General features: G+C 38.1%; 1 protein-coding gene across 2 annotated transcripts in view; it reads right to left on the bottom strand.

Annotated features, from left to right (window-relative positions):
* erf (Ets2 repressor factor) overlaps positions 1 to 11,667 on the bottom strand; it is a 42,688-nt gene extending 31,021 nt beyond the window's left edge. For both annotated transcript variants that reach the window (XR_008607684.1, XM_055055313.1), the window contains exon 1: positions 11,067 to 11,667. Coding sequence is in view for 1 of the 2 variants with exons in the window: in XM_055055313.1 (XP_054911288.1) it covers positions 11,067 to 11,088 (22 nt within the window). In the remaining variant the exon portion in view is untranslated. The remainder of the gene's footprint in view (positions 1 to 11,066) is intronic.
* Between the last annotated feature and the right edge of the window lie 1,833 nt (positions 11,668 to 13,500).

Below are 13,500 nucleotides of genomic sequence, written 5' to 3' on the forward strand. Positions count from 1 at the left end.
CTATTTCTTTTCTGGTAGATTTTCTATTGCGTTTTAGACCAAAAAAGGAATCGGATTACAGACACATCAAAGATTTTAAGGCCAATTTGTGATTTCAGATTTTCTGAAATGCAGATTGGAATATCTCTTTAAAACCGATAAATGTCATTGATTTATAGATGGCATCATTTTCCTTTCCAGCATGTTTTCAGATCAAAGTAGGAAACTGAAGATAGAAATTTTGCTGTAGCATGTTTCGCCTTCTTGTTATCCCCTGAAGTTGCTCTCTCTTTTAGTCTAAATCAGGGGTGGGCAATTCCAGGCCCCGAGGGCCGGTCTCCTGCAACTTTTAGATGCGTTTGTACTTCAACACACCTGAGTCAAATCATGAGGTCACTAGCAGAACTCTGGAGAACTTGGCTGCATTTAGGAAGTGATTCAGCTGTTTGTTTCAGCTGTGTTGGACCATGGAGACGTCTAAGAGTTGCAGGATACCGGCCCTCGAGGACCAGGTTTGCCCACCCCTGGTCTAAATGAACAATAGCAGCTTAGGCCATATAGGGCTTCACATTTTTTTCAGAACCGTCAACGTCAATAGTGACAATATTTATTGTTAGTATGACCTGTTAGCATTTAGCTAAGCTCAGTTTCCAGAATTTCTAGCGTTTCTCTGCATCTTTCAGAATATCACCATAAGAACAGCAACAAAATGAAGTTCAACAAATAGTACTGAGTAGACGTGGACCAACTGATGAGGAAAAACAAATAAGATTCATAACTGAAAAGTAAAAACTAGATTTTGTAAAAGATTTTTTTAAAATTCCTCCATTCTGCTTTCAGTTTGCAGCATTTTACTGTGAGTCTATAAAGTTTGTTTCTGTCTCGTCTTTAAAGTAGGCGTTTGAGCTTTAGCGGTACGACACCTTCACAGAGAGTCACAACAAACACGCCATACACCGATTCCCAAGGCTGGCCCTGACAGCCATAAGAGAGAGACAAAGCTGTAAGATTCCCAGCGGAGTGATAACTGCAACAAACATGATGCTGAACGCTGATCATCACCTGTTTGCTCCGTTCCCAGCAGAGAACCTCTGAACCTCTGAGGAACTTTCACACCTGAAGCTAATTTGGTCCAAATCAGCTGATGAGTTTGTTACCTTGGTTCGGTTTCTAAATCTGTCACAACAAACCAAATTAGTTCATTTATTGGTTTGATGTGTTCAGGGTTGCAATAGCTAATGTGAATACAGATAAGCCTGTCGCAATAAGAAATAAATCAGTTAATGGCATGATAAATTAAAACAAGCGATTATTTCCATTTGCATGATTTCTCTAAGTCCATTGATCTTTGATAATGTATTCTTGCATTATTATACCATTACCACTGACTTGAATGGTCTCAAGACAATATTATTGTTCATCGCAATAACTTGTTATCGTGACAGGCCTATAAATGCCCGCCCCTCTTTTCTGGATATTTATTTAGGTAACGTGAAATGAATAAAAGTGAGCTTTAAACAGATTCAACACCTCACTGGTGAAAACATTTTCATAAATATGCCAACGTTTCCGAAGCTTTCTCTAAAAGCCAATCCCAGAACCACAGACATGGCCACTATGTGTGATAATAAACCTCATGTTACATTTTTCAGACATTATCCCGTGGTTCAGTACCAGGGGCCTGAGAAGAGCTGCAGGGGGTTCAGGAAACTCATGTTGGAGTGACTGTAACACTTCAAAAACCATCAAAAACAAAAAAACTTCAAGCTTTTCAGCATTTACAAGTAGCGTGAGAGTTCCTGGTAAAAGTTTATGATTCATCTGGTTAAACTGTATTCAGAAATATCTTCTGATGAGCCGAATAAAAGACATTTAATGCAGGGGAAAAAGGAAGCATTGTGTCTTCTGTGTGTTCCTGGTTTCTTTCATAGTGTTTGATTATGAAAAATAAGTTTTTAGTTCAGCATAAAACCTGGATTTAAGAAAAGTAGCCTGCAAATCAAAAGATCCTAGATGTTGAGAGATGTGAACAAAGTGTCTCTGTCTGCCTTGCTGGGTCAATGTCTGTCCCAAAGGGATTCAAACAAGACCTTACTGTTGACAAAACGATTAAAAATTACATATTTCAACAGCTTTTCAGCAAAACTCTTCTTTGCAGAGTTTGTTTGTGGGGTTATAAATAAAATAGATAGTTTTCTGACAGCTGGATGTTTTCTATAGAGCAGTAGGAGCTTTTAAAATGCAGGTGCAAAGCCAATAGAGGTGCAGGAAAGGTCTGGTCTGGATCAACCAAGTCCAAACAACCACAAACCGAGCCGCTGCCGCCAGTTGGCAGGTTTCCCCCTCAGAGCCTCTTCAGGTGGTCTTCAGGCTTATCCTGCATCAATCCTAAATGCTTTCTAAATTCAACAAGTTTGTTTTTATTATCAAAGACTTTCCACCGGTGAAGTAATGCGCAGCTGATGAATGGATGGAAGTCATGTCAATACTCCCATTTTATTGCGAATTAATGACACCGCCACCCACAGTGGGTCACCCTAAATACTTGGACATAACCTGGCTCCGATCTACCGCCCATGTTTGTTGGATCCAACCTCACAAACATGGTGGTGGATTTGGCTTCGACAGGAACAGTGGAACTACTTTACAGAGCCATAAAGGCCAGCAAAACATCAAATCCAGCAGGGAGCGTGCACCCTGTGAAAGCCTGTGTGTTTTTACATAGTATCGAGAAAACATGGATTTGTTACGTTAAAAACAAGACTGAACAATTACAACATTATAAACAAGAATATGACAAAAATACTTTTATTTCTGCATCAATTACTAAGATTGTTTTTTTAAGAATCAGGACAACCTTCCAACTATTGCTCCTTAAAACAGCTAAAATCACATATAGTGTTTGAGGACCTTTGCCTCCAGTTGAATCTCAAATATTTAGTTTGGTGATCCAGACCTTAGAAAGAATCTAAAATCTGCTGTTTCAATTTCAAAAGTCTAAAACTGAAGAACATTCAAACAACCAGCGATTGAAGCAAATTTACTCTGAAAGCAGACCGCAAGATCCTAAAAGAAGTCTCCTATAGAGATGCAGAACATTTTAAATTTATACTTATTGCAATAAATCGATATAATTAATGACTAAAGAAGGAAGAAAAGCACACATGCATGATGATGGTTTTTGGTTGATGTTGCACTTTGGTCTGTCGCGATACCAAATTTTGTTGTTCGAAAAATTGTTCCAGACGTTATTGCAATAAATGATAATATTGTTGTTTTGAGACCATTTTCAAGTAGCAAAGTAATGCAAGAACATTCTCTCTTTTATGTATTAAAAAAGTAATTAAAAGCGTCAAAACCAATTAATCAAAATTAAGGCGTTAAATTCCTGGGCCTGATTAAACAATCTTTCTGCAGGAAGCTCGGCATCCTGTCAGGCGTTTCATAAACATCTGAGCTTCTCCTCCTCTGACCGCTGAGGTGCATCTCTGGTTCCACTCGACCTGTTCTGCTGTTTTATTGGCCTCACTGGAGGTCAAATGTCACAGAGATTCAGTCATAAATACTTACAGATAGGACCAAGCCAACAGGTCAGGCTGACACAGATCCTGACTACATTCTTTCACTTTACCTTTGTCGTGCAAAATAAAATACTTAGACTAATGCCTTCAATCAGGCAGCAACACGGCAACCATTTTAGTTCCTTTAAGCAAGGCACTCTGAGAGCCGTCCTGTTTACATAGATGTTTAAATGTGAAGTGAAGCGTGTAAAATCAGAGAACATCACAGCTCACTGCCTGGCAGCCTGATGTTTTCATGGCTGGTGGAAACGTTCATTTAAGATCCGGTGTGAGAAAAGTTCACACCTCCAGGCTCTTACGGATCAGCTCAGAATAAAAGGCATTTTCAGTAGCCAGAATAATACCCTGTGCAGATTATGTAGGCTTTCTAATACTTTGGAAGTCCTCTAAATTTGAAAAAATATTAACTTTACAGGAAATATTTTTGCATTTAATGACAACAGGAGTAAGGAATATTTTCCTATATGTGCTCTTCAGGAGAAAAGGAATCATTTCAACGATGGATGATGAGCATTTCCACTCAGATCTAAAGATAAAGTTGATAAAGCATCCTGTGCTGAAGAGCGATGGTTATCAGATGGAGGTAAATGCAAACAGAAAGTTCACTCAACCACAGCAGCTTGTGGTTTAGTTCTGTTTCCTCAGCTGATTGAAGCTGCTGAAAGATAAAAACACAACCTAAAATAACTTTTTCTGTAGTTCAACTTAAAAGTTATGAGCGACAGTGAAACAAACAGGCAGAAATAACACGTAAAAACACGCGACCAAATGTTATTGTGTTAGAAAATCTTGTGATGGTAAATATTGGAGCCTTTAGCGTTTTAAGCAACGTTGTTAACATCAATACAAGTTTCTAACATTTAGAATATAGTTTCTAACATTTGGCGAAACAAGATCTCATGTTTGTGCTACATTTTGGTTTCTTTAAAGTACTTCCAGAAAAAAACAAACAAAAAAAAAAACGTATTTCCATTAGAGTAAAAATGTTGTTTGTTGGTGGTATGCAACTCCTATAACTTTACTTTGTGAACTAACTCTGGGCCTCCAGAACCGGTGCGAGCCTGAACCCAGACCTGAGGAATCTGATCAGCAGGTAATCTCAGCTGGAAGCAGATAAAGAAACCCTCTGGGCTGTTGTCTTAAATTAGCATTTTATTGCTGCTCTCTGCACCCAACAGCAACATTTCACTCATCTATTTATTGTCAAAACGCTTTGACTTTTTATCTGCAAATTCTTTAAATTTCTCAAATTGTGATTACATCGGAACATAAATAAATTTGCCTTGTTTTTATTCATTTCTAAAACAACAACAATTCTTCCACATGTAAATGTGCCAATGGGCAAGGCACTTAACTCCAAGTTGCCCAACAGTCCAGCTATCAGATTATGAAAGTGTCTGTTTGTTGAAACGCTTTAAAATTGTTTCTTTAAAGAAATTCATTTTTGTAATGTTTAAGATTATGGATTAATATTTCTGTTTCTTTGAAATGTTTAAACAATTTCAGAGATAAAAATGGAAATTGTTTAAGCGCTTAGTGTGAATTTTAGGTCACGATTCATTTGAAGGGGTGTGCATAAACATGACAACATCTGTCACAAATATTAATAACTGTTGTCATGAAGTGCCAGTTGGTAAATTACATTTTTAATGCAAAACTGCATTAAAAGTTCTTTGAAAGTGTCAACTTTGAATTAAAAGTGTCATTATTTACTAAATAATAGTTAATAACAGTGATAAACATTCATGAAGACTCCATGTTTCTGACAGTACCAGACCAGTCTTATGCAAACCTCTCAAATTAAATTTGACCAAATTTCCTTTGTGGAAACATTATCTTAAAGCCTGTCTTTATAAATTTTAGTAATAAATAAAGATGTGGGTGCAGCTGCCAGACTTTCCTGCCTGTGAGATTTCATTTGTTTAGCCAGCATGGTCGCGCTTTGAGCAACCTGTTGCCTGGCGTCGACACTTGCTACGGGTCACAGAGCCACCGTGCATACACACTTCCAGGAAAAGAGGCCCGCCATAACATCAGGAGAACATTGAAGCGGCGCTGACCCGGGCTGCCGCTCAACGGCACATCAGAGAGGCACTGACGTCACTCTGTGGCGGATTTTCCAGGTCCCGCTTGTCCAGACTTGGCTCGCTAGCAATCAGGAATGTGATCAGGTCGACCTTTGTCGAACTAATCGCTCACAGTAACCGCATAATGGGAGGAAAACCTGAGGAAAGTACAATCTGTGAGTTTTTGTGTGGGTGTGGGGTAGAATACGTTTGGCTTTTTTCCAGTTGTCACAATTCTGCAGCTGTCGGATTAGAAAAAAAAAAGATTTGTTTTATGGTCTGATGTTACGTCATCTGGCTGATTCCAACAAACATGACCCCAGAATTGCAAAAACAAATTGTTTCTACTTTCAGAATTTTAAACAAATAATAAAAAAAAATTATAGATCCATTTTATGCACCAAAGTTCCCTCATGTAGAGGGTCTGAAAGGATGCATTTAAAAGTTGCAAGATCAGCTCAGGAAATGTGGAATTCAGCATCTTGGCGTATTTATATATCAGGACAGCCTAGTCAAAGTACAGACCCAAAGGCTATAAATTTGATCCAATCCAATCTAAGGTTGAGTTATGCTTCAGTGGCAGGAGGATTTGGTGTAACTGCAGAGTGATCTGGCTCAATAAAGCACGCAGAATACTTCTGCTGCTTCACTTTTAAGGTTTTATTTGTAAGTTTGTTGAAGATGATGCTTTAATTTATTTTGAATTTGCAGCTCAGCTTGGTCCAGTTTTGGGTTGGAGATAAGCCCATCACAATAAGTAATAAATCGATTAATAGCATGATCATTTACCTTTGGATTATTCTTTTCCTTGTGTTTCTCTCTTCCTACCAAAAACTGGATGATAAAAGTCTTTAGCCTGGAACTTTGGTCTCAGCTACCTCTTATTGTTTGAAGGTCAATTTTTCTTACAGAAACTTCAAAACTCATTTTATTATTATTTATTTATTCTGTTTAGTTTTTTGAGTATTTGAAATGTCTTCCAATTGTGTTAAATGTTCATTAGATAATAAAGTTTATTGTTCTTCTAGAGGTTATACTTATATTTTTATGCCAATACAATTATTTGTTTAAAATGGTCTAAAAATAACATTATAGTTTATTGCAATAATTCCTTGGACAATTGAATGTCCATCAAAGCTTATTATGGTGAAAGGCCTAGTGATAAACTAACAGTACAGGACAACCTCTATGGGTCTGAATACTTATCTGAGGCATTGTGTGGCTACAATTAATAATTACAAAGTAACTGATTATTCCGAAAACTAATGAAAGATCAAAATAAATAACAGATTGTTAAAAATTGGTACATTCTGCAGATTTTTAATTTCACTAAAATTTTTCTACACACATTAAAAGACACTATAAATATCTCAAACAAATACAATGAATTATGACGTCTCTGTAGCAAAATTATCCTTTAAAAACTGTTTTAGTTGAGACCAAAACACAAGACTGAAAACATTTATCACCAAGTTTCTGGTAGAAAAAGGAAAAATGGTAAATTGTTCAAATGGAAAATACTGAGTTTGCTTTAACTCATCATGTCATTATTTGATCTACTGTTTATTGTGACAGGCTTGACCAGGATATGAATTTTATGCCATGTTGCACATCCTTAACGGGTACATGTGATTTAGTTTCACTATTGAAGTTTCAGCCGTGAGTTTAACAACTGCAGCAGTTCATGTTGGTGTTTGTTGATGTTTCAACAGACAGAATGTGGTTCATCAGCCAAAATTTAAACCAGGCTTATTAGCGCTAGATGAAACCGTCTTTCTACTTTCTGTAAATACGACTTCCCTCATCAACCCACAACCAAGCGGTCTTCCTGAAGCGTGACAGTAAAAACACTCGTTTTGTTGTGACCACACTAACATCAGGTGGAGTCACGCTGCGACAGACCGGCGGCCGTACGCGTGGCTGCGCGCCTGTGCACGCACGCAACTGAGACTCCCAGTCGTAAACAGCAGCTCACTGCTAATGTATGGCTCCTTTCAGATGCAACAAGCTGCAGAGCGGGCGGGCGGTCCCGGCCGGCCGCAGCTGTGACGTCTCACATGTGGAGTGTTGTTGATATAAGGAGGAACACCAGTGGAAAATTGGAGCTGGAGCTGGTGGGGCCAGACTTGTGACTTCCTGATAGGAAGACAGTGCAGGCTGACCCATATTTGTTTTGTTTCATGGAGATATTTATATCTGCAAAGATCTGCAAGACCACAAAAGGGTTCCTAAAGTGAAAACTTTGGAGCCAAAGCATCAACTGGCTTTATGAAGTTTGCAGAATTGTACTCCACTAAGTGTAGGACTACTTCAACACATTTCACTGAAGTAAAAAGTAACTGATCAAATTATCAATCAATTAATATTAAAAACTCACATCAACACAGATGAAAATTTATAAATGTGGAAATGTTGGTATTTTACACATCAAAATGACAATAATTCATGTAAGTAACAAAAAAATAGCAAAATCAGACAAAATAATTTTTTTTCCAAATCTGTTTCTTTCAATAAAAAACTTATGAAGCTTTAACAAACACAGTAGGTGTGTGAATTTTTGGTTAAAACATGTTTTTTTTTAATTCAGTGGGTAGATAATGCAGAACTTTTACTCAAGTGAGAGTAGCGACCCTTCACAATAAAATTACTCAAGTAGAAGTAGACAGTACAGTGTAGTAAAAAGTATTTTTTTCCCAAAAGTTGCTCCATTACATGTAACTAGTTATTACCCAACTCCAGCTTTAATCAACAGAAACTAATGTAACTGGGTTAACTTTCTCTAAGCTGCCTCACAAACTCCTCTAAGCCTTTGCAAGCTGCTACAAGCTGCACCAAACCAGAACTCGGGTCAAAAATATACAAAGGAGAGCGGCATGTGGGTTAAACTAGACGGTCTAGTTTTAAAACCAAGCGGAAGTGTGACAGCCCCTGGATGCTGGAAGTCATTAGGAGGGAATACAATGTTCAGTAGTCAGAAATAGGCGACAATGACCCGCTGGTCTGAGCCGTCCTCTAAAAATAAAGATGGAGTCATGAAAATAAGGAGGAAAGATAAAGTTTTCACTCCTTCATTTGACGATTGAGCTTCTTTTCGGCTACTCCAGAGCAGTTTGGGATATAAAAAGGCACCTTCAGCTGCAACGAGAAGGATGAAACCGCATTTCTAATTACGACGTTGTGTTGCGGTGAGGCATTCCCCTCTTTAAGCGTCTATTATGGGCCGCTGGAGCCCTGCCTGCCCGAGGTCACCGCAAAGCGCTCCTGACTAAACTGAATTTAAGAGCACCTAAATGCACAATGGGGGGAAAATTATAATCATTTCAGCAAAATCGGTGGTGTCACAAAAAAATGGGAGGAATGTTAACTGTAAGAGCTGTACGCTCTGCTTTTCCTTCCTCTTATTGCAACTGTCTCAAAGTTTCCCTCCAGTTTCTGCAGGAGACCCTGTCTAATGAACTAATGCAATTTGTATGGATCAATCAAAAGCTATATAGTAATAAAAATAGGATTTCAACTTAAAATGGTAAAAATTCATTGCAAATATAGTCATTTTGGCCCAGAAATCATACATTTGTCAGCAATAACACATGAATTCATACCCACTTTAACAACAAACTTTTTTTAAGAGCAACACAAATTAATATGAATAAATGTAGTTATATATCCACAATTGTTATTATATACCAACTTAGAGTTATTCTGGTTTGTTTAAAAGCCATAATCTCTGGTACTTCATAGGAATCAGAAACAAAACATTGGTGAAATGTGTGGATGTGAATTGATTTCAGGCAACAGATTAGATGGAGGATGTTCAGAAATCATATTTCTAATGACCAGGATGCTTAAAAAATAAAAATCTGAATCAAAAACTGGATTTAAACACCCTTCGTCAACCAGAGAATAAAGTTAGAGTAACATTATCTCCCTTATCTTGGTCTGATTGCAATTAAACTAAAAAGTGCAGAGGACAAGTTAATATTTAATGCACTTCCATTCCAAGAATGATGTGAGATTAAAATTTTTATACAATGAGAGGGAAAACAGTGGGGGGGAGGGGAACAACTATTTTCGGTTTTTGAAGGGAATTTTCAATGAAAAATTGGCCTGTTCTGATCTCTGGTGAACAGATCGGTGCATTTCTATTTTCTAAACAAATCTCAAAGAATCTCCATATTGGTTTCATCATTTCTGATGTTACATTGAGCCAGAGTATCCACCTTAAATGCTTTTTCCTGTAATCTGTTTGGATAGTTTTTACCCAAACATACTAATTATTACCACTTCCTAAAGTTTCTGAAGCAACCACGTGATCGGCTTCAGTTCAATATAAACTCTCCGACGTAAAGTGTGTCCTTTTGTAAAGTAGAAGCAGGATAATCAATTTAAATCCTCTTACTTCTCCTTCTCAACACCACTGACTTCCAGGATTTTCACTGTAAAACCTTCCTGCAAAACCAAGTCAATTATGTTTGCTGGGCTTCAACATTACATCTTATTTTCACACAAGTAGGTAAAAGTCTGCAACAATCACTACTTTCATATGAGGTTTGTAAACTAAACTTTCTGCAATCAGTGATATTATGAAGGGAATTCATATTTTGTTTACAGTCAGTTAAAAATCTTGAATGTTTCTCAAAATTGTCACCAAGTACCTTATTGGATATATTTAATGTATTATTTTGGCACACAATGGTTTATTTGAATCTTTTTGCACAGATGGATGTTAAATTTTAAACTATCAGAGATAATAAAAATGAAATCTCCAACATTAAATTTGCTGTTTGTTAAGTAAAACCTGAATAATATCGCTCAATTCTCTTAATTCTCCTTTCCAACAACTGCTTGCTGCTAAAATGTATTCTTAAAGATTTAGTTTTAATTACTTCTTGTGCTTTTTATGACAATTGTGTTGCAGTTTCTTTGTTTTGCTTTACTGATATAATTTATGTAGCTAAGTTATGTATAAATTTAATTTTTAGCTAATTCTGGCGAATTACAGTACATTTAATTAATATGCATTGTCCCTAACTAATAAGTTAAATAAAATGTCCAAGTAAATCAAGACAAATCACCCATACTGTAAATAAACTTTACAGTCTGTATTGTTTACTTAGAGATCAAACTCTACTTTAAAGTAGATTTCAGTGATGTAAATACAGAGCTGTAATAGTGAACCGTGACTCCATAGTTATTGTAAATTTCCAAACATGGAGGTTTGTTTTGATGCAGGAAGCCCAGCAGGTTCGGGTCGTGTCGGTTCTGAGCTGGAAGCGACAGAAACTTTTTAGCAGATGGATGGATCCTCTGCAGCGCCATAATTCAGTCACACTTTCCCTGCAGCTGCTGGTGCTAACAGGCTAACTGCTGCCGTTTTCACCGGGAACAACAAACTCCAGAGTCCGTAAAAGTTGCTCGAAAAACCACAGAAATGTCCACTCACCCGTCTCTGCCGGGGTTTTCATCTTTGTCGAAGTCTTCGGCGGCTCCCTCCGTCACCAATCCCGTCGACGGGGAACTTCAGACGGTAGCTTTTAGCTGAGTTAGCAGCGGCTCCGCTCGCCTTCCACCCCCCGGTGTTGTTCTAGCCAAAAAAAGAGCCGAGAAAAAAAAAACCCGAATGGAGTTTAAAACACACGGATTCACTGTGAAAGTTGCTGGTTTAAATCAGTAAAGTTGTCCCAGAGCCTCTGGAGCTGTGGGGGAGGAGGGGGCAAATCCAGTCCGGTCCGGCTGAATGGTGAAAGTTTGAAGGAGTCAGTCTGTGCTGCCGTTGGCCGCTTCTGGAGCAACGGAATGTGGCGAGTTTAAATTTTCACTCCTGTCGCTGCAGCAGCGGCGGTGTCGCATGTTGGAGTCCTCCGGTGTAGCGGCAGCATCTTCCTCCTGACAACTGCCGCGCTTCGGGGAGGAACAAAAGTACCGAAGCCAACTCACTTCTTTCTCTGCGCCCCCTCTTTTTCTCCTTTTTCCACTCAGTCACTTCGTGTTCTCTCTCCAGCACCCCCCCACTCCCCCTCCTTCTTACACGGCCGGGGTGTCGTGTTTCGCTCTCCTCCTGCCACACGGGGCCGCCCACGCTGACCCACACAGGGAGGGAGGGAGCGAGGAACCGAACGCCCACTCTTCAAAGATCGTCTATGATAAGCCAAGCATTATGATAATTAATGAAAAGATGGAAAATGTTTTGCTGCAATAACTAGTTACATTTACTTGAGAAACTTTTAGGGAAAAATTTACTTTTGAAAGTATTTTTACTACGTTGTATTTTTTACTTTTATTTCCGTAATTTCATTACTGTTATTGACAGTGGGGAGGTATCACTACTCCTGATCCTGGAGTAGTGATACCTCCCCACTGTCAGTAACTCCACTGAATAAAGAACAGGCTTGTTCCAACCAAATATTCACCAGACAGACTCACACCTGCAGTTTTTGATAAAATTTCATAAGTTTTGTACTAACAACAACAAAAAAGATTTGGAAACAATGTTTCTTTGGTCTGATTTTATTTTGTAGATATAGTATTCATATGAATTACTCTAATTTTGTTCTTTAAAATACCAATATTTCTGCATCGGTTTTTGTTTCTGACACTGTTGGTGTCATTTTTAAATATTCAATAATTTATCTTTTAATCAGTTGCTCAGTACTTGAGTAGGCTTTATACCAAATACATTTTTTACTCTTCAGTAACTTCTTAGATGGATACTTTTTATTTTTACTTGGGTAAAATGTTTTAAATGACAAAAACTAACTATCTACTTCACTTTGCTGATTAAATTACTGAATGTCTTGGTTATATGTTGACAGATTGTTTGTCTGATGATGAGGACATTTACCATGAGCTTCGATTGCTCAGGCAAATATCCTTGTCTATAAGTTTGGATTTTGTTCTGATGAAGTGAAACTGAACTTGTTTCAACCATATTGTACATCACTGTATGCTGCACATTTGTGGTGCAACTTTAAAAAAGGCAGTCTTCAAAGACTGAAGGTAGTTTAAAATGATGCATTGAGACGTTTGTTAAATAAACCCAGATGGACCAGTGCCAGTGAATTGTTTATATCGGCACTTTCATGGCTGTTTTAAGAAAGCTTATGTATGCATTTATTTGTCGTTTAAATGAGTCTAATAATGGAAGTATCCTACTGTTGACTAACGTTAAATATAGTTCAGTAAAATACTCATCTGGATTCTGGAGACATTGGTATGATTGCCTCCTGATTGGCTAGGAGCTGCTTTTATTGTACCCGTTATTTTTTAATTGCATTTCTTTCATTTTATGTAATTTGGACTTTGAGTCTGTGATCTATCTATCTATCTATCTATCTATCTATCTATCTATCTATCTATCTATCTATCTATCTATCTATCTATCTATCTATCTATCTATCTATCTATCTATCTATCTATCTATCTATCTATCTATCTATCTATCTATCTATCTATCTATCTATCTAAATAAATAAATAAATAAATATATTTCACCCGTGTTGCTTTTCTGTCATTCAAACAAGCAACAGATGATCCTTGAGATGATTATGAGTTATTGTGTCCCCCATCATACTAATAGACGATCTTTGAGGCAGACCCCGATCGCGGCTTGCCGCTTCGCTTTTTGTCGCTCGCTCTCGTTTCGCGCGTCCAGGCGCTGCCATGGATGCCGATTCCAGCCGCGGGTGACGAGAGGCGTCCGTGTTTATCCGTAAACCGCGACATCGAGGCGGCCGGTCGGCCATTTTTTTCAGGCCGCAGGGGGACGGAAGGGTCCAATCAACAGGTGTCCTGTCCTGAAGGAGGGACTGAAGGAGTGACTGGGCCGTTTACGTTGATTGTAATTACAAGAGGACAGCGCCTGCAGCTCATCAGGCTGC

The sequence above is a fragment of the Poeciliopsis prolifica genome, unplaced genomic scaffold, assembly GCF_027474105.1.
Source record: "Poeciliopsis prolifica strain line A6 unplaced genomic scaffold, Auburn_PproV2 SCAFFOLD041, whole genome shotgun sequence".
In the NCBI taxonomy this organism is placed as follows: Eukaryota; Metazoa; Chordata; class Actinopteri; order Cyprinodontiformes; family Poeciliidae; genus Poeciliopsis; species Poeciliopsis prolifica.